This window comes from Manis javanica, chromosome 4 (assembly GCF_040802235.1).
Source record: "Manis javanica isolate MJ-LG chromosome 4, MJ_LKY, whole genome shotgun sequence".
Lineage (NCBI taxonomy): Eukaryota > Metazoa > Chordata > Mammalia > Pholidota > Manidae > Manis > Manis javanica.
In genome coordinates, this window is record NC_133159.1 from 168,341,891 (window position 1) to 168,367,921 (window position 26,031).

Here is a 26,031-nt window from a genome sequence, read left to right on the forward strand (position 1 = left end):
GAACCTGTCTGCACTCTGACCTCAGGCATTCAGGGGACCTGGTTCCTTTTGATAGTTTACTCCAATATCCTCCGGGTCCAAGATTGGGAGTTGCTTCTGTTTCTCATCTCAGCTCTCGGTGCCAGGGGGTCATGACTGAGTGATTAGAGACCCTCAGGTCTCCAGATATATGAACACAAAATAATTTCTCAGGAAATTCTTTTTCTCTTCCTTTCTTTCCCCCTCCTTTCCTTCCTTCTGCTCCTTCATGCCTGATCTTTGTGACACTGGTGTGGCATTATGTCCACTGTAACAGACTTACTGGTTCTGCTGTTCAAATCTCCATTCTTACCACTGTGTTGTTCTTTTGTCTAGTAGCCTTAGAATTTTAAAAAGGTAGCTATGGAATTGCTGAGACTCACATGCACCATTTTGACTCAGGTGTGCTTTTTTGCACAAAAGGGTCTAGATACAGGCTAATGATCTGAAAGCCAAGTGCCTCCTATGCTGAAGAGTGACATTTTAGTTGCTAACATTGATTTTATAGTTTTATAAGTATGTGCTTTGTGGTTGTGGTTATTAAATAATTTTTTTCTGATCATCTTTTGGGGGAGGCCAGTCTTAAATAATAATGGTAATCATGGGATTTTCATTTGATAAATATTTATTAACTGCTTATTATATGCAAGGCACCTTCTAGATCAGCACCAGCCAACAGGAATACAATGTAAGCTACGTATGCAAGCTACATAAGTAATTTGACAAGTCCTAGTAGCCACATTAAAGAAATAAAAATAAGCTGGTGAAATGAATTTTAACAATGTGTTTTATTTAACCCAATATATTAAAAATACCATTCCAATATGTAATTAATATAAAAGTATGTGACCTTTTCACACTTTTTTTCTTTTTGTTTTGAGTCTTTGAAATTTGGTATGTATTTGACACAGCACATCTCAATTAGAAGTAGCCACTTGTTCATCAGCCACTTGTGGCTTGTGGCTTCCATACAGTGCAGTTCTAAATAGAAGATTGTTTGCCTGAGAGTTAGGCAATTAATTATTATCCTGGGCACGATCACCTTCCCTTGTAGGGTTAACTAACTTTCACAGTATTAAAATTGCAGTCCAAATGCCCCAGAAGAATTAGTGCGCTAGGTGTTAGAAAGCATGCAGTAGGTGCTTACTACATGTTTATTAATCTCGAATAAAGCAGTTTCTTATTACCCCCAGAGTTTCTTGATACATAAATTGAGGATCATTTCCTCCAAGACCTTGATTTTTTTTTCCCCTGTTGCTGTTAAACTGCTTTGGCAAATTTGGGTGTGGAGCTTGCCAGGCTCTTCCTACTTCTATGTGTCCAGTCAGCTAAGGCAGCCTCCCGCTTTCGTCCCTGGCGGCTGCAGAGCCTCAGCCTGGGGCACCAGGACTTTCCCACCCTCCAAGTGTCCGATTCAGTAACAGGCCTTCTCAGGGGAGGGAACCAGCCAGACACTCCCAGACTCACTCCATGCACAGACCATCTGCATTCCTTGTATCAGGGTGAGGGTTTCCTCCCCACTCACACCTTGCACTCACTGACTTTGGCCTCTGAGGCAGAGTGCAGTGAGCGTCTCTTACCCGGGAATGCTGGTGCCTCTGGTAGAACTCGGTCACGTTAAAGTCATCCAGGTCAACCAGCAGGTCTCGCTTACACATCTTGCAGGTCTTCACGGTGCCTAGATCCGCTCCTTAAAGTAAAGAGTTCTTTGTCACAAATAACCCTGGATCTTTTTGTGTTGATACATTGAGTCTTTTCATGCTGGCATTTAAAGAGCGAGTGTATTATGAATTCTGAGTTTCAGTGGCCTTCTTTTTAAAGTTAGCCATCTTATGTAGTAAATGACCTTGAATCTGAGATCTGAAAATTTTCCTTTGTAGTAATTTTCATTATTATGCAAGCTTCATATTGTAAGATAAATTCTAACTGAAATACGCAGGCGATGAGAGACAACAAAGGGCCAGGCAGTTTATTTGAGCACAATTCCTGGCGAAGTTCACCAGTCTGAAACACAGGCTGGAGAAGTCACCCCTAAGCAGATAGGTGGGGAGTTTTTATAAGCACAGGGAGTGGAGGGGGAAGTGGGCCGCGCCAGGGGTATGTGGGGAATTTTTATTGGTGATGGACAGCCAGAGGTCTCTTCCTTCCGGATGGAGGGGGTCTGCATCCGGGGTTTGTCGGCACGTCACGGGACTGGAGTCCAGGAAGAGCTGTCCGTTCCTTCCTTATATGGCACAGAGCTATTTGGTGCTGTCCTTGTTCCGTTTGCACTGCCCTCACTTTCCTCCCTCCAGTGCCTCCAGCCTTACACGTGTAAGTCAAACTCCCAGGACTTTTAAATAACAGGTCTTGCTTTCTGTTTAAATATAAACATGCTGGTCCATAAAACTGGAATTGGTACATGAAGGTTGAGAGTATGTCACACAGGCGTTTGACAAAAGGATGAATACTGGGCCTTGGTTGTTGTTTTCTGGCAGACCTAACACAGGTCCAAGCAAATAAATTAGTGAGGACCAAAATGATGGCAGCAGCGCTCCTCGGTCTGTGGCCCAAAGACCCTCCTTTACTCACGCCCAGGTGACTTCCTACCTGCGAGAAGTGAGTGAGCTGGGGGCCGTGTGTGGGAACTAGTACCACACTATCTTGGCTCAGTACAGAGCCGGAGTGCATCATCTGGGAAAAGAAACAGGAAAAGCCTTCCTTGGTTGCTACTTTTTTTCTTTAAGCATGCATTTTTAGATCCCCATTTTTTCTCTGCTTATCTTATTCCTGAGTGCAAAAGTGGAGGGCGCAGAACGGTGGCTGTTATGTCTAAGCAAACAGTATGCCATTTGCCTTGCCCCACTGCCCGCCGCCCACCCCCCGGGGGGCTGCCTTTTGGCTGATGGTATACTGGCATTTATTTTATGTACTAGAATATAGAGGATTCCTGAGTTACCTGAATGTATTTGGTAAAGAGAGGGTGTATGCCATTTTATACCTCAGTTCTGCTTTGTCTCCACTGAGGATATAAAGAAATAGTAAATAATGGAGAATTTCAAAGGACAGGGATGAGCAGTAATCCCTTATCTGCTTGTTGTTTGCTTGGCTTTTTTGGCATTATTCTGTAATGCTTTAGGCTACTGAATGTCCCCTGTGTCTTCCAGTCTAATCCTTCTCAACATCTCCGCACTGACACTGGCGTTCACAAGCATTTAGCAGCACTTTCAATCATGTATTTCATGAGTAATTTTTTTCTGTGCTAGATATTTAATTGGCCCAAATTTCTAATAAGATAAAGCACTGTGTGGTGGAATCATTAGCAGCCAAAAGCCACTAGTTTGCCCTCTGAAGGACTGAGCGCTCTGCTTACTACGTGGAGATGCATTAAAGCAAGGAGGGCAGGGGTCTGGGGCTTCCCAGGCCTGGGAAGATGCACGTGGCAAAAGGGCCTCAGGGAGGAGCGGTTAATGTGCTGCTCCCCGGGATCTTTCTCTGACTGGGTGGTGGGCCATTCTTGGTGAGGGGGTGTGGCCACACCCCATCGGGACAGGGTGGAGCTCTTGAGTCTTCCAGGCTGCCTGGAAGAATGTTAACCAAGGAGGAGAACATGGGAGATGCGAGAAAAAGGGTCTGGCTATGAGGTAAAACGTTGTCTGGAAGACACAGCAGCTGTTTTCTAATCAAGCTCTTCTTTGCATTGAGGTTCCATCTTCTTTTGTTCAAGTTGCTCTCATTCCAAAAACCATGTTTTAAACGTCCTATTCTCTGCTAAGAAAACTACAGCTGACCTACTGATGTGTCTGTATGTAGGTTATGATGTCCCCGGGACGTTGAGAAGGGGCTTCACACCCAGTTATAAGATCTAATAAAACAAAGCTGACAAAACGAGCACATGGAAGTCTGTGTATCTAACGTAGTTTAGAAAATTAGCTCTGTGCTCTTTTCCTACCTGTACTACGGAAAGGCATCTCTGCTCAGTTTCTTAGGTGACACCCCCTATTCCCTCACAGATGAAAGGAAGCAGAACTGTTTTTGCCGGGTGTCTACCACCTGCCATGGCTGCTGTGTGCTTGCAGAGGGTCAGCCGCTGACCTTTTTCTGGGTTCGGCAATCTTAGCATCTCTGCTCAAGCCTCAAGTTGGGGTAGAATTCAATAGCACACTCCAGGAATCTTCTCTCAGACTTGGGAAAAGAATTCATCTCCCTCCCATTATTTGAAGACAGCATTTAGTCCCACTACTATCCATCAAGGCTGCGTGCAAGCGTTCCGGGCTCAGGGGCACGATTCCCGAGCTGCTGCTTGGTGGAGACTGAGCTGTCATCAAGGCCCTGAGCCCCACGCTGCCGTGTCTGCTATTAATTATATGTCATTGCACGCTCGCCGCTCTTCCTTCCCCACCTACCTGATGTTATTTTCACTTCCAGCCACTTTCTCAGGCACTCGCGATGAACGAACCGCAGGCTCCCCACGCAGCTGCAGGGCTCCAGCAGGGGGTTGGCCGGGAAGCCCCTGGCTGTCAGGCAGATGCGACACGAGTCTCCCTCCTCCTTGGAGTCCTCTTCCAAGAGACTGAATGGAAAACAAGCCCTCGTGACCAGGAATCCATATGTATGCTGTTTGCACAAATACCAGTTTGCAGGGCATCGAGGGGCAGGGAGAGGGAGCCATACCCCAGCACCCCGCCTGCCTGGGCTCCCTCCAGCCCTACTGAAATCCTGGTGTAGTAACTGATAACAGGTGCACTAATCCTTAGGTCGGGCCCCTCAGCAGTTACTGATCCATCTGCGCGAGCTGCCCCGGGAACCTGCACTGCTGCCCTGAATCTGCAGGCATGGGAGAGGGTTGTGCAGGGAATCCACTGAAGCGGCTGGGGCCCTGTTCCCTGGCGCAGCCGCTGTGAGAAGGTTGTGGTGTGGCCTGTGGGTGGGGGCGTGAGGTTTGTGGTCAGGGGTCTGGGTGGCAGGTTGGCCTCCAAAATCTGTGAGTTTGGTGATTCCGTGGTGTTTGTTTCCTCATCTGCGAAGCCGTGGTGTGGTGACAGTCCTGCTGCTGTCACTTCACAGGGCTGTGGGCAGACTGGACGCAACAACTGTGGTGAACGTGTTCTGCACACTGTAAAGTGCATCTAGAGTCTGGCAGGGTATTTGCACAGAGACCACTCAGCAGGTGTTGGTTGGGATGACTGATGAATCAGTCAACCTGGATATGAGCTCACCAATAACACAACACTTGCCAACAAATAATGCCAGCATTCCAGAAAGTAAGCTGCTGGACTGCTGGACAGAATTAGGAGAAGGTAAGGAAATACGTTTGCATCTTAACAAGTGGTGAGTGAAGGATAGCTGCGTGATATTCACGTCAGGAGGCTCTTAAGTTTTTGTTCTTTAGAATCCTCAGGGGACCTTGGACTGTCAGGTGGAGGAACGGAAACGGACTCAAATCAAAGGGGAGGAAGAAATGGACATTGCTCTGGATATGATGTGCATGCTCGGTTTCTTAAGATACCTTTCTCTCCAAGGATGAGAAGCTCAATGAAAAGGAACAGACTTACAGTTTTCCATTGTGGGCACAAACAAAAAAGAATATATAATGTTTATCAAAGGAAGTCTCAGTATCTCCAAGACGTCAGTTCTTCCCAGAATAATCTAGAGAGTCAATGCAATTCTGCTGAAAATCCCCACAAGCTGATTCTTAAATGAATGTAGTCAAGGACTCTTATGGAACAATGTAGGAAGAGAGGCTTTGCACCATCACGTATCAAAACTTCTACAGCTGTAGACTAAGATGATGTGGTATTGGATTAGGGAAAAACAAAAAAGACCAGTAGGATGGAAATAGAGAGCCCTGAACCAGACTTATACATCTATACTTGTGTTATTTGAAGAGATGTTTCTGTGGTTCAGCAGGGAGAGATCCCAGGACAACTGGGCATTCATAAAGCGTACCTCACACATATCAAACCCTACGTCACATTTAAGTCCAAAATCTTAACATTTCATCTTAAGTCCAAGTAGCCAAGTAAAACTGTAGAGATATCAAAAGAAAATAGGAAATAGGAAGTATATTGTAATGATCCCAGGTTAGGAAAGAATTTCTTAATCAGGGCAAGGCACAAATCACAATCCATCGAGAAAATGGGTACATTTGACTACATTAAAATTAAGAATTTATTTTCATGAAAAGATGTCAAGAAAGAGAAAAGATGCAGTGCAAATGGGGAAAAGATATTTCCAACACATAACTGCCAGATTATATTAGTAGCTAGAATATATAAAGGACTCTTAAAGTAAAAGAAAAATGTTCTGAAGGAAAAAATGAGCCAAAGACAAATAATTTATAGAAGAGGAAACACAAATGGTCACTGAACATTTAAAAGAGCATATAAAATGCCTAACCTCATTAACAGTCATGAAAATATAAAGCCACAATGTGATTCTACTCCCATCAGACTGGCAAAAAGTCAAAAAAACAGTCATATATGTGCTGATAAGGTATACAACTATATGCATTACTGGTGAGAAAATAAATTGGCATTATTTAGTACAGTGGAAGCTCTGCTACCTGCCGACCCAGCAATTCCACTTCTAGATAAACATCCCAGAGAACCCTTCCATGTGCACCAGGAGACATTTACAGGAATATTCGGCTTTTTGCAGAAAACAGTGAAGAACCCAAATGCCTGTTGACAAGAGAATGGCTAAACTGTGGTATATTCATAATGGAATACTTTGTCGTTGCAAAAACCAACAAATTAAAGCCACAAATACCAACAAGGATGCATCTTGCTAATGATTAAGGGGAAAAAGCAAGTCACAGAGGAAGAGATTCCATTTCTGCAGAGTTCACAAGTAAACACAGTGTATTGTTTAGGGGTACATATATTCATATAGTAAAACCATAAAGCCGAAAACCTCCAACAGCCATAAAATAAAAAGAAATGATAAATGCAGTGCGAGAATGGTCTCCACTGGCTGGAGGGTGTTGGGAAGGAACAGAGGGAGGGAGGGAGATGAGGAGATTCAGTGGGTGAGGGCCTCATGAATTCCAGTAAGATTCTATTAGCTGGAAGGTTGACGTGGGGAATGGCTCAGTGTTATTTTATCTCTAACTCTCTACAGTGTAACACATGTTATCTACTTATTTGTATGTTTGAAAGTAATTAACAAGGGGAAAAGTTTTAAAGAGTGTTAAGTAGCATTAAGAAATGGGCTTGAAATATTAAAATAAGGCGTATTATAAAACATGAGCCAATGCTTACTAAAAATTGCATTGATATGCAGAGATGACAGACTGGAAACAAAGTTTTTAACTGCTTATTTCTGGATTAGAGGATTACACGTGATTTTCCTTTTAAGTTTATATTTTTATTATTTCCTAAAACGAACATTTTTGAAACAATAAGAAAAGTGTAAGGTTTATTATGTACTGAAAAATCAGTGTCTGATACAGAAAGTACATAAATAATAGCTGTTTAATGCATTATCATGCCTAAAAGTGGATGCATTTTTAAAAGAAGTCATTTTTAGCTTAAAGGCATCACTTGGGGATGACGGAAGTCCAGACTGCTGACAAGTGGGTCTGAGGCTGTATTTTTGGGTAGGTAAAGGTGAGGGGGGCGGGTGAGCGTGAGGCCTTTCAGCCCTAAACCCTGGATCCGCCTTCTGGTGGCTTGTTTACTCTGGTAAAGAAAGGTGCTGCTACCTAGGAAGTCACTTCCCTCCTGCAGTCGGAGGAAAGACAGGAGCACAGTGGCTCCCCCTTATCCGTGCTCTCTGTGCGTTCAGTTATGTGCAGTCAGTGGCAGTCCCGAAGCAGATGATCCTCCTTCTGACCCATCGTCAGGTCAGTACTAGCCTCAGGCTAGTCGCCATGCCTACATCATTCCCCTTCATCTCATCATGCAGGTATTTGATCATCTTGCATCATCACAGGAAGAAGGGTGGGTACAGCATAGTGAGATATTTTGAGAGAGAGACCACATTCACATAACTTTTATTACAGTATATTGTTGTAATTGTTCTATTTGATTAATTAGTGTTAGTCTTTTACCATGCCTAATTTAGAAGTTAAACTTCATCACAGATAAAGGATGTATATATAGGATAAGACATAGTATTCATAGGGTTTGGTTACTATCTGCAGTTTCACGCATTTACTGGGGGTCTTAGAACGTATCCCCTGAAGGTAAGGGGGGACAACTGTATGGATGCATTCTATGTTCTCTTCTTTTTTGCATTCTAACTTGTGGCTGTGGAATTTTCTCACTTCTAAGTGAGGATCAGTAGGATATTCCCAAATGAGCCATACTAACATACACAAAGAGGGCCCACGTTCAGAGAGTTGATTTCCGGATCAGTAAGCCTGAACATCAGCATGAGTACCTCCTTCCATAAATGAAATGGCCAAACTCTGACATAGTGTTTAATGATGGCTTTAGAAAGTATCGAATTTCATAGTTGTGAAATATCCCCAAATCATTTCATAAGAAAGGGAAGACTAAAAAAATAAGGCAATTCAAAAAAGGTGGTATTTCTCTCTTATGCATAGAGAGCACATGAAATGGAAATGGTGGTTACCGAAGCTGGCCCTTCGGAGAGCTGGGGTAACTATGGTAACTGCTTGGGGATGGCCTTTTTGTTGGGAAAATTCATATTCTAGAATTGTTGGTTGGATTTGCACAGTCCCATGAGGGAGAGCTGGTGAACTTCAAGTGTGGAATGGCTCCCTCTCTGGGGAGATAGCAACCTTTTCGTAAAAAACCTTGGTTCCTAATTGCCAATGAGAAGAGCTAGCCCTATGTAGCAGCCAGAAACCCTTACACCTGGCAAACTTGCCTTTCTTAAAGGTATGGTATTCAAGGAAAAAGACTACTTGGGGAATACTGAAGAAATTGAGCTGGAACACTGAACTTTACTTTATATATATATATTTTTTAAGAGCAACGAAAGAGACAATTTTCTTGATAAGCAAATATTGATATGTCAAGGAAGGGCCTATCTATGCTTTAAAACTCCCATGACCTCTAATGAAAGCACTGCTTATTTCAGTGTGGGAAAAATGGAATGAAAAAGTATGGGAATATATATATAATTGTGAAAATTCCACACCTTTCTTGCAATTTCTTGAGTTTCTCAGGGTCTGCCTTTATTTTCATGTCTTCCTTTTCATCTGTGAAACCAGAGACTGCCATTCTGGTTGCATTATCATTTTGGAAATCAGACACCGTGAAGAAAGTAAAAGGTGTACTTTCTTGGAGGGACCCAGGCACCTGCAAGTGGCCTTGTAAGTTCCTTCTTGATGGTGAGGAGCTGGAAGGTTCCACCGAGGGCAAGCTGCTTTGAGGATTTAGCAAGAGGTCTTCCATATGTAATGGAGCTCCCTGAGATGGGCTTGTTAAAGTAATATTTTCCGCTCCCCTGACATCAAATTCATGTCCACAGTTTACTGGAAAATAACTGTGGTTTCCAGTGCTGGCAAATGGATTCCTACGCCCAATGGGCGACAGTGGTTGACAAACATTATACATTGAGTTTCCCTTGCGTCTGGACTGTGAAATAATGTGGACAGCGACAAACGTACTGGAATATCATCTCTCAGAACGTGGTGCATTGATGATCCAGGAGTGTTGTAAGATGAATTCATGGGTGATCTTGGAGTTGTTGGTCTGCCAGAAACAAAGTAGTCAGGAGAGCTCCTAGGAGGGTTTAAATAGGTTTACCAGTCTCTCTCATAGCTGCGGTTACTAGGCCTGTCTTCCCTAGACGCACAATTGCTGCAGACATTTTCAGCAGTGAGATCACCATCTAGACGGGGTTCGAATTTGGCATCCCATGAATTAAAGGTCTTTTTCTCATTCTCACTGTCATTCTCTTTAGGAGGCCCGCCATCAGGCAACCCAGGGTCTTGGAACACCCTTTGCCCGACAGATGGCTGGTCTGTCACTGGCCCCACTGCACCGCTTCTTCTTAATGAGCCATGATTGGACTCACTTCTTCCTGCAGAAGTAACTCTGCAATTTTCAGAATTTCCTTCAAAATTTTTATTTTTGACCTGAGTGGCCGAAGTCCCAGGAAATGCACTTCTCTTATAACTGGCAGGAGACCAAGGGGAGCGCTTACCAGCCAGCAGAGGTTCTTCCTCTACTTGTATTTCCTCTTCAGTGTCATCATTTTCTTCTCCAGAGTTTAACAGTAAAACAGAATAAAAATCTTCGTCTCTGAACCTAAACGGCACCCTTCTGGGCCCTCCCACGGTGCTGGTTGTGAGCAGTGGCCCCAAGGACTCTCTCACCACGAGGACCCCTGGCTCTCTGGCAGGCCCGGGATAGGGCCCGGCGTGCCTCATTCTGGGAGAGAGCACCCGGCTCTCCTTTCCGGGCTCCCTCAGGGGGACTCCCAGGCATGGGCATGAGCTGTGAGGACCGGACTACGTTTCCTCTCTCTCGACTGGGCCTCTTCAGCTTAGCATCACCTGCCCATATTGGGCCTTCTTGTGGAGTGGCTGGGTCTGTATTGAGAAAAGACAAGTTTATCATTCTATTGGATTTTTTCTACTTTTTTCAGGGATCAAAGGCCTCAGACACCAAGGGTGAAAATCCTTTAAGGCAATGAGCTCTAGAGAAGAAAATATGCATGGTGGAAATGGCTGGAGGTATGAAAGGAGTGGACTAGGGTCAGCTTCATTTTACTGCTTCTGGATTCTCCTTTGTGCATTTGTGGAGTTCAGGCTGGTTCTGGGAGACAGGATGGCCCTGAGGATACAGATCCTTAAAGCTTTGGGAAGACTCTTCAGCCCCAGGCCAGTCAGGGCTGCTAATGGGAAAATCTCTTAAGTGATGGTTTTCATTCCAGCATTTATGGAGAAGGAAAACTAGGGCTTTCTCATCTGAATTTACCCCACATACATTTATGACCCTCCTGCTTCATACACAGCATTACAAAATCCTGAGAAAAATATAGTCTACCTTGGTAAATTAGCGGAAGGCTCTGGAGGCTGGTGCCCAGTTACACTGATGATTTTGGTTGCATTTAGTACTTAGTGTAAATAAAAATTCTAACTCTCATGAAATCATTATCTCCTCTTTGTCAATTTGTAACCTCTGGCTGTAGTAGAATTCCTCCCTACCTTCCGCTTCCTGAATCTTGAGTATGAGGATATATAGAAAAAGGAGAGAGGTAAAATGCCCAAATGGGTAGGAGTTTTTGTTGGTGAAATCACTTGGTCAGAAGTTGCCTTATAAAAATAATGAATAAGTACTACTTATGAGGGCTGATACTGAACAGGTCAGGCACCGCGTAATATACCATGCTCATTGGAGTACATATATACATCAGGGCCTTACAACCCTATGAAACAGGTTCCACAATCACAACGTCTAATAATTGAGGGCACCAAGGCTTAGGGAGTTCATGTCACTTATGCAAGATCACGCTTCTGCTAAGTGACAGAGTGATCATTCGAATTCAAGCCTGCCTGATACCGTGACTTGTGTTCTTAACCACTGTCCTGCACTACCCCTCGAGAAATTTAAGTTTCCAATTTTCTTGTGAAAACCAGAACCCCTTTAATTCATTGCGATGTGTATGTACTGTGGAGGGTTTTGCGGGGCTCCCTCAGTGTGGACAGCGCACCAAAGTACTTGCCTCATGACACTTGGTTCCTGCCTGGCGTCTGCCTTTCGCTCTGCTGCTCTGGCATTGTGATCCTGCAGGGGCTGATGAGGCCCTGCTGACCTCATCATTCCAATTCTAAAGCAGTCGGCCTGTCAAGTGGACAGGACTGAGCAGGTTTGGAAGGGTCTACATGGTAAGGGCTCAGGCGGGGGTGATGTAAATCCTCGGAGCCTCTGGCCCAGCCAAGCACCTCAGTCACTGCTTACTCACTTTAACTGAGGGCCTCCCGGCCGGGGTGGGGGGGCACCAGCTCACATCTCTAAAGTCGTAGTACTCTGTAAGCCTCTTTTACTGTTAACTGCATGGGACGCTCAGCGATGCAGTATGAGTTTTTACTCATCACCTCTTCTAGAAATCAGTTAAGCTCTCTTGTCAGGCCTGTATGGGTTTTAAGATGTGTCAGCGACTCTGGGATTCTGAGCATCAGGCTGTGTATGTCTAGGAGTGGAGCTGCTTTCCTTTTGAGGAACCAGTGCTTTTAGGGGACCAATGGAATTCTTCCGAGATATATCTATATATATATAGATATATACCCACTTATTTTTTTTTTTTGAGAAAAAATGTTATTTGGAAGATTCAAAAGTGTAAGCTCTGGTTGATTACTGTTCACTTTTAATCTGATGAAGGGCCTCAGAGATTAGCTAACCTGAATCTTCTGGTTGTTCTCTGAACACACAGACCCTGCTGGATGGTAGGAGCTGCTCCTCTGCCCTGAGCCAGTTTAGTTCGTGTTTCAGGAGATGCCTAATGTGCAAAAGAATCAGCGAGGGCAGCTTCTGAAAAACGGACACTCAACAGGCACCATGAGCTTACTGGATGGAAGCCGCTGAGCTGTCACTCAGTGACCGTGGCATCTGGACCAGGAGCAGTGACAGGCTGGGTGGAGGGCTGCTGCTCCTGTGGATCCAGAAACACTCCAGGGGAGGCATCTTTACTCCTCGTCACCAGGACTGCACTTCCCGTATGCGTGAGCATGTATGTGTTTCCCCTAAAGGTAGCAGACTGTGCCATCCTACGTTTATGCTACTTTAGCCCAATTTCTTGCATCTATCAAATAGGGAGCAGATTTCATAGCTTTAGGGCTGGGACTAAACATCCAATTTGGTATTGCCAGGATGTGCTGTTCATATTCCAGGCTCCACAGATGCTGCTGAATGCCTCTCTGAGGCCCTACGTGGACTCCGGCTCTGAATGAAGGCCCTGCCGTGTTCAGGGGTTCAATGAGGTACAACTGGATGTTCTGGGTGCAAGAGATGAAACCAGAAAAAGCATCCATCTATAGTAAGATTGTACATGCATTCTAGACTTCATGCACGTGACCGACCGCCACGTACTTTTGCTTTCCTCTGGTTATAAAAGTAGTTGATGTTCACTGTAGAAAATTTAGGAAATACAGAAGAGGATGAAGAAGAAATAAAAATCACCCATAATCCAAAACTCCGATGGCCATTTGCTGCTCTTCCGGAAAGCTAGGGGTCGGCTGCACACACAAGGCTCCTGGGCACTTCATCTGCAGCAGTGCTTTGAACAGTAAGTGCCTTTAGGTGGAGCGTGTTGTGATTTACCACAGGCCCTACAGCCCTTGTTGTATATTTCTCTTGCCTTATGGGCCTGTTGCCTGAAGGGATTTGAATTTACAACCCAGGGCTGTCTTTCTAAAACTCTATTTTTTTAATACAAAAATTGGGATACTTGGATATATATAACTATATGTCCTCTTTTCTTTTCCTAAACATTTTATTGTGAACATTTTCTCCCGACATCAATTACTCTTCAAGAACATGGTATGAATTAATATATAAGGGTACATTATATACATGCATCATAATTTAACTACTCTCCTGTTCTTTGGTAGATAGTTTCAAGGTTCTTGCCATCATAAATGGCACTGACAAGTGTCTTAGAACAGATTCATTGGAGTGGGATGGCTAGGTGAAAAGGTAGGAACTTTCCAAAGACTTATCACACGTTACAAACATTCCTTTTGTTGCCAAATTCTGGTCTGTACAGATTACCCCACAGGTAGGATATGAAAGCATGTCTGTGGGTAGAATTGTAACATTTCCAGAATATCTCGCCTGGCTTTGGTACATCTGCATATCAACAGGCATTCATTGGTGGAAAGAAGTATGGCTTTAGTGCATTTGCACCATTCCTCAGGGGTGGAGAGAAGTTCATCTCCATATCAATGGGTAATTACCTGGGCAATGGAGGGCTTATCTGTACCGGAGAGGGGAAAGGAAAGGCTGGTTTTGTCTTCTGCTGGAACAGGAAAGAGAGCTGGCCGGGACTGCAGTTTGTGAGCAATAAACGGATTTTAAACTTTATTTCTCCCTCTGACTTATTTTGGTTTCTAGAGGTATTTTGCCCTGGGATTTCCTCTCCCTGGACTTACATCTGGTGCAGTCAGCAGGGTTCCTCTGAACCCAAAATCTGTTATAATGGGTACAACCCTTGGGAGGGCCGCCCCTAGAAATGATGAGGAGAAGTGGCACTCGCGCCAACATGGAGGCACTGTAAAGGAGGGCAGAAGGCATCAAGAGTCAGGAAAAAGGACTAATAACATTTAACCTAACTGCCTAAAGCATGGGCCACTCAGTTTTGAATAAACAACCCGAGGCTAAGCTTAGAAATGCGCCTGCTTTAAGTTAGATACCTAGAAGTGGGCAACAGCCTGGGGGCGTGATCCGTGATAAGTCACATAGACATGCTTGGGTAAGCAAGAGATAACAATTGAAGCGGTCAGGCAACTGGAGTGTTCCCTAAAAGGTTACAATATAGAATGTGTTTTAAAATTATTGGTTGTAGAAATGCGCGGGCTTCGGTGTAACAGCTGTGAAAATCCTATATAAGCAATACCTAAAGTTGCCTGGGGGTCGGCAGCTCGGACTCGGCCTGCGTGTCAGGGGAGGTGCTGTCGACCCCAGCTTGCTGGCTGAATAAAGACTTTGCCTGTACTTACATCTCCATGCCTGTGTGCTTTGTTCTCTCGGGGAAACCCTGAGTTCCTGGACCCTAACAGCACCACCACCGCTGCTGGCCGCACCGACCCCGGCCTGTGGCCCGAGCCTAAGGCTACTGCTTCTGCCACTGCTGCTGCTTCTGCTCCCGGCTGGAGCCTGCTCACAACTATGGGCAGAGGCCTGGTACATCCTGATAGAGAAGCAACTGGCTGCTGTGTACCACGCCTTGCTGGCTACTGAGCCCGTTGCCGGAAAAGCTCCGACCAAGGTAATACCACTTATCCCATCGCAGGGTGGGTGAGCGACTGGACCCAAAGGCCACGGAGTGGCATGGCCCAGACAACTACCATATATCATGTGACTGGCCATTGGTATCCCCAGGGAATAATGAAGCAGATGCATTGGCCCAGGTGCACTGGCTAGAAGGAAAGCTTGCCTCTGATGTGGCCCAATGGCTACATCAGCGTTTGTTGCACATGGGGCACACAACAGTGTGGACTGTAGCCCATCGGTGGGGCTTGCCATTGACCTTTGAAGAAGTCAGCTGGTCCCGGAAGGAGTGCCCTGAACGTTGTGCAGATCAGCAAACCACCAAGAGGGGCCTAGAGTGTCTCTTTGCAGCCTATAGCTAGTCACCAGTGATTGAGAGCAATCAAGGCACCCACTTTATTGGACATGCGTTGCAAGGATGGGTTCAGCAATTAGGAGTAAAATGGACGTGGCCCTGGACATTTCAACACATGGACCGGCGATGGCTGGCTCTTCTAGCACCTTGGGGAAAAGGCCTGGAAGCTGGCCTCCTGTGTAGTCTTGGAATAACAGCAAAGTGGCCCCCCACAATCACGGTTGTTTGCTTCTACAGTCCTTGTGTCCTGGATGCACCCCCCGGACTTAATCTTTGGACTTAATCGGCATGGGGCTTTGAACCTAGCTGAATCCTTTGGCTTGAGAATTATCATGATTTTGTTGCTGTTGTCAAGAAAAAATGCTTAAAGAGAGGCTTGACTTTGTCTTATGTTTGGTAAAAGTTTTGTGAGCGATCTAGCATAGTTGTTAGGAATGAGTAAACAAGTGGAGAAACATTCTGTGCTTAGTGAGAGATTGTGCTGTAAAGTACATTTACTCAATCTGCATAGGCTGAATCCTCTGGCTTGAGGATTATCAAGATTTTACTGCTGTTGCTTAGATAGGTCGGAAGAGGGGGGACTAGTAAATTTTAAGGTGAGATTTCTGGAGGGGTGGCCTGTGGGTAAAATTGTAACATTTCCTGAATATCTTGCCTGGATATCATCTGCATATCAATAGGCATTCAGTGGTGGAAAGAAGTATGGCTTTAGTGCATTTGCACCATTCCTCAGGGGTGGAGAGAAGTTCATCTCCATATCAATGGGTAATTACCTGGGCAATGGAGGGCTTTTCTGTACCTGCGGGAGGGCTGGTTTTGGCTTCTGCTGGAGCAGGGAAGAGACAGCCAGGACTACAGTTTGTGAGCAATAAATGGATTTTAAACTTTATTTCTTCCTTTGACTGATTTTGGTTTCTAGAGGTATTTTGCCCTGGGATTTCCTCTCCCCAGACTTACAATATCCCCAACAATGCAGGCCAAAGGCTTGGCATCGTATCTTGTCACAACAGTGCCCAGGATGTGTTAGTTATTAGTTTCACAGTCAGTATTGAGTAATACTTTCAAGACCTTAGCCAACTTGACTGGCCAAATTTACCTCATATAAATTTACATTTGTTACTTTGTGTGGTTGAACTTTTGAAATATTTGCTAGCTATCTGTATTTGTTCTTCTGTGAAATTGCTCTGCCTCTTCCCCATTTTTCTAGTAGGTCGTCTTGCTTCTCTTATTGATTTGTAAGAGCTTTCTATATATTACCCCTTTGTCACATTTGCTTCAGAGCTGTCAGTGGTAAAATTCAAACCACTTCAGAATGTGCAAAAAAGAATGAGCGAGAGACCAGTGAGAAAATAACTGCAGGAATGAGCACTTATCCTTGTCTAATAGAAAATTGAATAGGTACTAAAATAGAAAATATAGAATAGAAAGTTGGGACAAATTCTCAGTGACTCTCGGGATAACAGAAGGCGTCTTCTAGGTGCAGGTGGAAGATTGTATGAGCCTTATGGAGTAATGGGCGAAAAAAATAAAAAAATAAGCTCCCCCTGCCCTATCTTTTCCCATCATTCTTTTTTGGAGAAGGAAACTAGATCCATAGTTTGCATTTAAAACCTCTTCAGCATTTCATTTTAAGGTGCCCTCTCCTTCACATAAAAGCACAAATGTCCAAAAACCATACAGAATCCACCAGGTGACAGCAGAGGTCAGCTCTCCTCTCTGAGGACCAAGAAGCATGGACCACAGGACCTTCCCTGCTCCCCTGAGGGCTGGTGCCTTTGCCAGCAGCCGCAATTTCTGCTGTCTGCTTCTGTCCCTGGATGCTTGTGGTCTCTGTATTTCTGAGCTGACTGTCAGTCTCCCCAGCTTTGGCCTCCTCTTCCTTGATAAAATCTGTGGTGCCTGGGCTGCTGAAAGGTGCAAAATCTTCTCAATAATTGTTTTAAAATTTTATTTTATCAAATATAATCACAGTGGTTCAACAGTCCCCCTTTCCCTCCCCCTTGGTAACCACTAGTCCCTTCTCAGTGTCTCTGAGTCTAAAGCTGTTTTGTTCCTTCTGTTTTGCTCTGTTTTTATGTTCCACAAATAAGTGAACTCATATGGTATTTGTCTTTCTCCACCTGGCTTTTTTCACTGAGCATAATACCCTCTAGCTCCATCCATGTTGTTGCAAATGGAAGGATTTGTTTTCTTCTTATGGCTGAATAATATTCCCTTGTGTATATGTGCCACCTCTTCTTTATCCATTCATCTATTGATGAACACTTAGATTGCTTCCATATTCAATAATTAATTTTTTACAGGAAAACATCTTCTGCATAAATAATGCTCAAAAGGCCCAGCAGTGGGGAAGGCAGGTAAGAGAGTGGACTCAGGTAGCCAGAAAAGAGCTGGACTTGAAACCTCATTTTGCAACCTTATAGCCATGTGAGCTTGAATAACTTCATCTCTCAGAGCCTTAGTCCTCCCCCCATTACATGGGACTAATACCTGCTTCACAGGGCTGTTATCACCACTAATGAACATCAGTGACACCTGCAGTACAACTGTCAAGAGCCTTCTACACAGGAGCTGGGACACACAAAAGCCCTGTTCCCCAGGTGCTCTTCCAGTTTTGAATCACAACTTATTTTGTACCTGCATATCCTCAGGTTGTTTATTAGCAGCCAAGATGGCTTTCCAGAAAGGTTCCAAGCATCTGGGGACCATATACCTTTTTTCTTGCTTATGCACTACCCACCAGTATGCTGACAGGATACACTTCCAGGAAGACAGTAGCAGAAATGCTAATGTGCATTGAGTTCCCAATGAATATTTTTGAAATTCCACATTTTGAATCAGGTTGCTAATTGGTATGAATAATATGAAGTTTCTCCTTCACATGTATTAAGTGTCAGTGCACGTGAGTTTGGGGAAAGAATTTTGGTAATTTTCATGCCTCTTTACAAGTTCTTAAGTCTGCAAGGCAGTTAAACTGAATATCTGAGCTAAATCCTTCCCAGAGAATTTTCCTGGCATGTCCCCTTTTGGACAGTTCAGAAATTTCACAAATAGCCATAGCCAGCAGGCAACAAGGGTCCTTGAGTTGTGTGCAAGAGCACAGATGTTCTTGGCCCGTGAGGACAAGTGGATTTATGTTCCAGAGTGTAGGCTGTGGTGGCGTGAATAGTTTTCATCCAGATTCAGGAAATTAATGAAAGTTCTTGGCAACCCATGAAGCCCAGTTTAATACAATGACTAGGTTCTGCCTACTTCTCCTGTCAGGCCCCAGGAGGGGAAAGCAGTGGGCTCAGCGTCCCAGGACAGAAAGGACCCAGAGCCACGGGGACTTGCTGCAAGAGGGGAGGTGCTGGTGGCATCCCTTACGGGACAGGGGAGTGGATGGAGCCCAGAGGCTGTGGGTGTGACCAGGAAGGAGAGAAGAGAGTTCTCTGGAAAATGACGATGTATTCTGCAGAGGGTATAGGGTGGTGATTAGGCACGATTTCACTGACTGGGAGGAGGAGGGGAGAGGGATCAAGGGCTTTCAGTAGGGCACCCAGCACAGAGGAAATGGGGAAGCCACATTCTCAGCACTAAGAGTTGCATCACTCCCATCCGGAGGCTCCCCTTCCTCACCTGCATCTCATCCTTCCCCACTCAGCAGCCAACAGCTGCCTCCTGCCTCTCACCTGACTGACCGGGAGGCAGCCAGATTCTTATTTACTAAGGAAGAAACAGGAGGAGGACTAGGGAAGGGGCAGGCTTGGGTTGGGGCTCAGGCCAAGCTCCGTGCATATTCCAGATTGGCCCAAAAGTTGTGGTCACAAGGATTCACCTTGATTCCCAGCTGGAATCCCAGCAGAATTTTCACATGGCCTTCATACCTAGGAAGAGGGTCACACCACCTGGACGCCCAGGCCCTGTCCGTGCACACCCTCACTCTCTCCGGAGAGTGATCCCCCCTCCCAAAGGCCTTCGTCCCCAACCTCGGCTAGCCAGCAAGTCCTTCCAGGCCTGTTTGCAGTTCTATGTCCATAATGTCTGCTCCGACTCTGCTTTGGCCAGAACTTTCACTGTTCTCTGGTCTTTAGATTTTAATATTCTAAAGCTGCCTGAGGTGTGTCTTTTCTCTCTAACTAGAGTAAGCCCCTGCCTTGGCCGGCCTGTGCACAGGGCAAGAATAATTGCCTGGTATGATTTGCAGGGCCCGAGAAGATTCATTCAGCTGAAACTACAGGGACGTCCAAAAGTAGAACAAATGTTTTCCTATGCTAAACACCCAAGATAACCAAAGATACCAGGTTATTTTGTATCCTTGTTCAAAAAAGCTCTCTTTTTTGAGCATCAGCTCTCTACAATGATTTCTGAAACGATTTCCATTACCATGTTTCCTCTAATTGAGTGTTCTGCAAACTAAAGTAGTAACGCTGAAAAACTAGAGATTGTTTAACCAGGATTGGCAGTGAGGAAATCACTGCTGGAAGTGCAGGCAGGATCCTCTGACTTTGGGCAGTTGGAAGCCCAGTATTCCCAGCTGTAAAATGGGAATACTCCTACCAGTTTTCCTAAGTGGAAATCTGAAGTCACTTAAATGAGAAAAGAATTTAACCAGAAACTTGTTTTGGAGGCTTCATAGGTTGAGAGCAACTTTTTCGGCAGCCTCCGTTATTGCATGGTTCTTGTTCTCTACCTCAATCCTTTCATAAAATCCAAAAGGCAAATAGCAACCTTTTATTATAATTTATTCAAGAAATAACCTGTGCACCTTTGCTATGTAACAAAGATGAGGAAGACATTTTGGCCATGACCTGAAAGATTATAATCTAATTTGGCTGCCCTGCTGACTTCTTCCCTGCCGGGACACTTCCGATGCTATGGAAAGCAAGCTCTTGCGAGACATTCCCTCTTCTCTGTCTGCAGTTGCCATCACAAATGACGCGACCTAGACTGCACAGCTTATGTGTACCTTGCTTCCAGTTCCTAATCGCCTTACCCACACCCAAGTGAACCGAACTTCAGACCTCTGGGGCCCTTCTAGGGTGGTCCTCCCCATGGCCTGGTACATCTACTGATCTTCATGAAGACCAAGTTATATTTACACTGGAAGATGAAACATAATTTCCTCTTCAGGTGGTAGGACAGACTCTGCCTTACAGGGAGGGAGAGATTTGTGTTCAGGAGTCCTGTCACCAGGCCACTCAACGTCCTGGAGTTTTCAGGGAACTTTGGAAGACTGGTTAGCTTTGGACAACATGAAACACCAGCTCCTCCTGGTATCTGAGCAAGCTGACTTCTCCAGTAGTAAAGAAACCAAACAGCAGTTTAGATATAAGGTGTCTGCGTCAGTTCTCTTGACAATGCTGGGACACAGCAGCTGCTGACTGACTAGTTCTTAATTTGCCCAGGAAAAGAAGAAAAGGTAGAAAGCTCCTGTTTATGCAAGACTCTGACAACTGAACCAGGTCCATCTGCCCGGTTGTGTTATGCACCTGATAATTGTTCAGTTCCTCACATCACTTGCCACACCCAGACATGGTTCTTGATAAAGCCGAAAAGAGAGAAGAATGTGATTCTTGAGCTTTAATCCCTCCCTCGCACTATCTTGACTCGGATGCCCGGGGCCTAGGAGGTGCCCTTTTAAAACAATGTATTGCTTCCTTTAGATCATGGGAAGAATTACAGCTTAATTGCAAGAGCACATCGCCTTGGTGCCATTAGGCAGCTTTCTGTACAGTCACAAATGATAGGCCGTTTCTTTTTGCCTATTTGTGCTGCAAATGTGTGTTGTCTCACATACCCAGAGGAGATCTTAATTAAAGTTTAATTATGTACCATAAATATGTTTTATTTTGGAACCCAGGAGGTGGGATTTCTGATTTTGGGAAATGTAGTGCCTAATAAGTAGGCAGGAAAGGAAATGTAAACGGTGGTTTCGCCCTTTAATCGGTCCCTGCTCCGAAGGGGCTTTCAGTCCCAGCGTGTGCTCTTTCACAGGGGCCTGTCCCCAGCCACCCCCCAGAGCCACTCTGGGTATGATCAGACACTGAGAGGCCTGTTTGATTTCTGGTGGGAAGGTTCCAAAGTGTATCAGACACAGGAGTGAAGAAATCAAATGAGTCTTGAGAGATGATAGGATTTTATTGGTCACTCCCTCCCGAGCACAGGGAGGCTGGGGCAAGTGGCAGCTGCTGTCTGTCTTCCTGCTCCCTGCCCACCATGCGGAGTTGTCGGCACTGTCCTCTGGCTGCCTGCTTCTGGGAGCCTACAGCCCCCTTTCCCCGTGCTGCGTGCTGTGCCGAGGGCAACTCACCACATGAGGTAGATTTTACTGGGCCTCCTGGGGCTGGGTAGACATAGCACAGGGATCTCTGCCGGGCTGGGGCAGGAGATGGGGAAGGTCCACATGGTGGCCGGTGCCTTGGGCCTGGGGCCTGAAGAGGAGGGCGAGTAGCTCATGAAGGAGGGAAGGAGGCGGGAGGTGGGGTCCTGGGCCGCTTTGGGGGCCAGTGGCACAAGTGGCAGGAGGAGGCAGCAGTGACTGCTATTGGGCTGCAGGACAGGGGACTGAGCAAAGAGAGCAGAAAGGGGAATATTCAACACAGAACAGGGGGTACTCGCTGCTGTCACCTGCACAAAAGAAAAACAGCAATCAGGAAGGCGCGCTCGCCATGGGGAAGGACCTAGAAGTCTGTGAACAAAGCAGAAAGCAAAGACTTTTTTCGGGGTGGGTGTCTCTAAGCAGGTCTGGCCCCATCCCAGGAAGCACCTGGCTTGTATCTCAAAGGCACCAAGGAGCTGACCGAGCAAAAGGCGTCACCGTCACACCCTTAACAGCCAGGAGCCTCTGGCATCCCTGACGGCACCCAGCGAAGTTCCTTCCCCACCGGGCTCTGGGTGGAGGCGCTGGGTCCCTCCTCTCCCGCGGCCTAATTGGCCGAGCGGGCAGCCACCTGAGGGGGCCTGCAGGTCTCAGGTAAGGCTGTGCCCCCAGTCCTCCAGCTGCCCCCTGTGGGCCCTAATCTGGCCTTTCCACTGCAGAGGGGCGGCCTGGGGAAAGGAAGCAGCGGAGAGATCCTGGCGGGATCCTGGGAAGGGAGAGGAAGCACGGGGGAAAACGGGGGTGAGGGAGGTCTCCAGGCCGAGTTAATCATTTGCTTACTAACCTCACCCTCAATCTGCCAACCTTTCTGGAGGCCGAGTGTGGACACTGGTGGAGTCCCACCCCGAGATACCCCCTCACGCCTGACAAACAAACCTCTCCACTCTGCCGCTAACCTGCTGGTTCACCTTGGGCCAACTGCTTACCTTCCAGAAACCTGTTTCCTCGTCTGCAAAATAAGCTGTGTGGCCTAAGGGCCAGTGGCACAGATGTCACTTGGGAGTTTCTTAGATACGCAGAGTCTTGGCCCACCCAACCCGACCGCATCAGAACCTGCGGTTTATCGAGGTCCCTGGGTGTCTCCCAGGGACTTCACAGTGTGAGAAGCAAGGCTCTAGGACAGTTGCCTGGGCGCCGTGAGGAGCATCGCCTGCAGTGCTGGTGGATGCAGTTTTGCAGACCTCTTCATTGCAGATTCTGATGCTCTGGGTCAGGACCGGGAACCAGCAATATGTATTTTAATTAAGCACCTCCCCGGTGATTCTTATCTGAAATTAATCCCAATTCTAAATGCCATCGTTGTAACCATCCAGATAAAACCACTGCTTACACTGAAGGGGTCTTCCGTGCTTCCTGGGATGCTCTGTAGGATTCAGTGCTGTTACCCACTCCTTCGTTTCCCTCGGCGCCTGCGGTGGCTCCTTCTTGCATCATTTCTTTGCGGGTGCATCTCCCACTCTTCCCTGTTCTTCTTTCCTAAGGTTCCTCCACCATCTCTCTTCTTACTCCATCCCCTCGCATAGGGGACACACCCGTGTGCGTGCAGCCACCTTGTACTTGCTGTGGGCCCTTGGGTGCCTACTGGTGGCTGGGAGTTCCCTGCTGGAGCCACAGAACTGGGTGCTGGGTGCCTCCCAGCTTGGCCTCCTGCCTGCCTGCCGACCCTTTAGAGGCCATGCCTGAGGGATGGGATGGCCCCTCCTCTTTCTCAGCCTCTTCAAACGCAACCTCCCTTCGCCTAGTCTTCTGGGCCAGAACTCCACATTCTTGGGTGTCTCCTTTTCCCTAAGCCCCACATGGTATAATCCACAAGTTCTGCCAGGTTTAGGCCCTGAAACATTCCTTCCCTCACCCCCTTGCTTTTGCTCCAGATCGGCCCTTCTCCTTTCTGTCTGGGTCCCCTGCAACTACACCTTGTCTGGTGACTTGGCCCTCTTCCCAGGCCACAGTCACGGGCTCAGTGTGTCACCTCCCTGCTTAGACCCCTCCCTGACTGATGCTCCATTGCCCACAGCATGAGAGTCAGGCCCTTGCCTACCTGTAGTGTGGTCAATTTTATACGCTGCTCTTCCTAATTTGTAGTCTGGAGCTTCTCAAATATGCATACGAATATCCCAGAGATGGTGTTAAATGCGGGTTCTGGTTCAGTAAGCCTGGGCTGGCACCTGAGGGTCTGCGTTTTAGCAAGTTCTCAGATGATGCCTCTGTTCCTAGCCTGGGGACACTTTGAGCATGAGGCCCTAGGCTATTTGTAGCTCCTCCATGCCTGTCTGCCTGCCTCTCCCTCTCTTCTTTGCTCTCTGTCCTCTGTGCCTTCACACAGGCAGTCCCCCCTGCTGGGCATGTCTTTCTCTCCTTCCTCCCCTGGCTGAATCCGGGGGCCTCGGAGCTTCCACCCCGCTGCCCTCCCTACAAACTAGCTGAATTTACCCTGGGAGGGGCCTGTTGGTGTCCTGCCCTCCCACCAAGCTGTGAGTCCCTGGAGGGAAGGTCCTGTGTGTTTTATTTTTGCATTCCTGGCACCCATGTAGTGCCTGGCAGGTGAGCATGCAGTAAATGAACCGAAGTGCCGAATGAGGAGGAGCGATGGATGAGAACAGCAGCGCACCCCTGGTGGCACATGTCCTGGGAAGAGGTGGGGGCCGAATGTATTTGCTAACCTCCCCATGGGTACTGGATAAATGGATGGCTTCCCTGATCGTCAAATAGTTAAAAGCAAGTTTTTAAAATTTATTTTGGTATCATTAATCTACAATTACATGAAGAACATTATGTTTACTAGGTTCCCCCCTTCACCAAGTGACCCCCACATACTCCTTCACAGTCACTGTCCATCTGCGTAGTAAGATGCTGTAAAATCACTTGTCTTCTCTGTGTTGCACAGCCCTCCCCATGCCTCCCCCACACTATACATGCTAATCGTAATGCCCTCTTTCTTTTTCCCCCGCCCTTTTCCCTCCCTTCCCACCCATCGTCCTGTCCCTTTCCCTTTGGTAACTGTTAGTCCATTCTTGGGTTCTGTGATTCTGCTGCTGTTTTGTTCCTTCAGTTTTCCTTTGTTCTTATACTCCACATATGAGTGAAATCATTTGGTACTTGTCTTTCTCCACCTGGCTTATTTCAGTGAGCATAATACCCTCTAGCTCCATTAAAAGCAAGTTTATATAAAATTTTTGTAATCAAGTTGGAACCTCCCTTATATCTCAAACTAAAATACCTGATTGAGCAGTTCTTGTCCATTTACAAAGATGTTAAGCCAGGAGCTGCAGGTGCTGTTGGGCTTTATAAACAGAGGGAGGGTTGGGGATTAACCTTTACCTGAGGCCTAGTCTATACCCAGGCTTTAATCCTCCTGTGTACCTGGTGAGGTAGATAATCACTTCATTTTACTAATGAGGAAACTGAGTTTGGAGAAATTGCCAGTTCACATTTGGGGCTATAGTGTGGTAGACCAGTATTCTGAGCCAGGACTTCGAATTCTGGGCTCTGTGACACCCCCAAGCTCCTCTGACAAGGAAGCATTCCCATAAATGGGCTGAGATTTATAATTCTCTGTATAAAATGGGAGCATTTGCTCATGTGGGTTGTTCTCTAACCTGGACAGATAGCTTGGAAAGTTCTTGGACACCAATGAACTGCCTGGAAACCCAATAATCTTGACTGTTCAGAGAAAATCTTTACCAGAACTTTTTTGCAAGATAAGTTACAAAGATGTGTAATTTGCCTCAAATTCTCTTCAAGGTTGTTCTTCAAATAAATATTTCCCAATGCAAAGGAGACCACAGTTATTTTAGATATTTATCCTTTGAAAGCTGAATTCACTGCTCTTTCTTAGTTTTACAAGAACACATCTTCATGATAAGCCGCTATAAGGACAGTAGGTTTTGCTTCTCCTACAAATCTGAATGTGGTAATGACTAACATTGAACTCAGTAATAAGTGAGGATAATTTCAGAACACTTGGCTTTGTTTTAAAGGGCAAGATTTTGGAAGCAGGCTCACAGGACTCCATCCAGATCCGTTTTCCTGGCACATAGCTAGGGGACTGTGCCTGAGCTCTAGGTGAGAGGAGAGGGCAGCAGAGGCCACCTCACTCCCTGTGGACCTGGCACTGGGGTAGAGAGCACTACAGGACTCCAGGCGCCAGAACCCCATGGCACAATGGCCTTTGGATGCCTTTACGTGTCCTGGAAAGGAGAGGTGGCCCCTTTCCAACTCAGGCTAAGGCTGGGACAGACCTTTGGAGCCAGCAGGAGTCCAGGATTTGGAGGCCACAGTAGCTCCCTGCACCTCTCTGTCCCCCTGTACTCGCCGGGCCTGCTGCCTGCTCCATTTCTCACTGATCCACACACAATTCTAAAATAAGAATATGTAACTTTGCTAGGCTTATTTCTCACCTTGCATCAGTG

The 26,031-nt window shown here is 46.2% G+C and overlaps 1 protein-coding gene and 1 long non-coding RNA gene across 2 annotated transcripts in view; one reads left to right on the top strand and one right to left on the bottom strand.

Moving 5' to 3' along the window:
- The window catches only part of MARCHF10 (membrane associated ring-CH-type finger 10), an 82,649-nt gene that overhangs the window by 16,804 nt on the left and 39,814 nt on the right, over nt 1-26,031 (bottom strand). The window contains 7 exon segments of the mRNA XM_073235741.1: nt 1,599-1,708; nt 4,404-4,570; nt 9,109-9,541; nt 9,544-10,295; nt 10,297-10,471; nt 11,652-11,671; nt 17,003-17,168. Of these exon segments, the coding sequence (XP_073091842.1) occupies nt 1,599-1,708; nt 4,404-4,570; nt 9,109-9,541; nt 9,544-10,295; nt 10,297-10,471; nt 11,652-11,671; nt 17,003-17,168 (1,823 nt within the window).
- Nucleotides 10,471-14,000, top strand: LOC140849181 (uncharacterized). The gene is made up of 2 exons (XR_012130834.1): nt 10,471-11,806; nt 12,352-14,000. It is a non-coding gene; the product is annotated as an uncharacterized lncRNA (long non-coding RNA).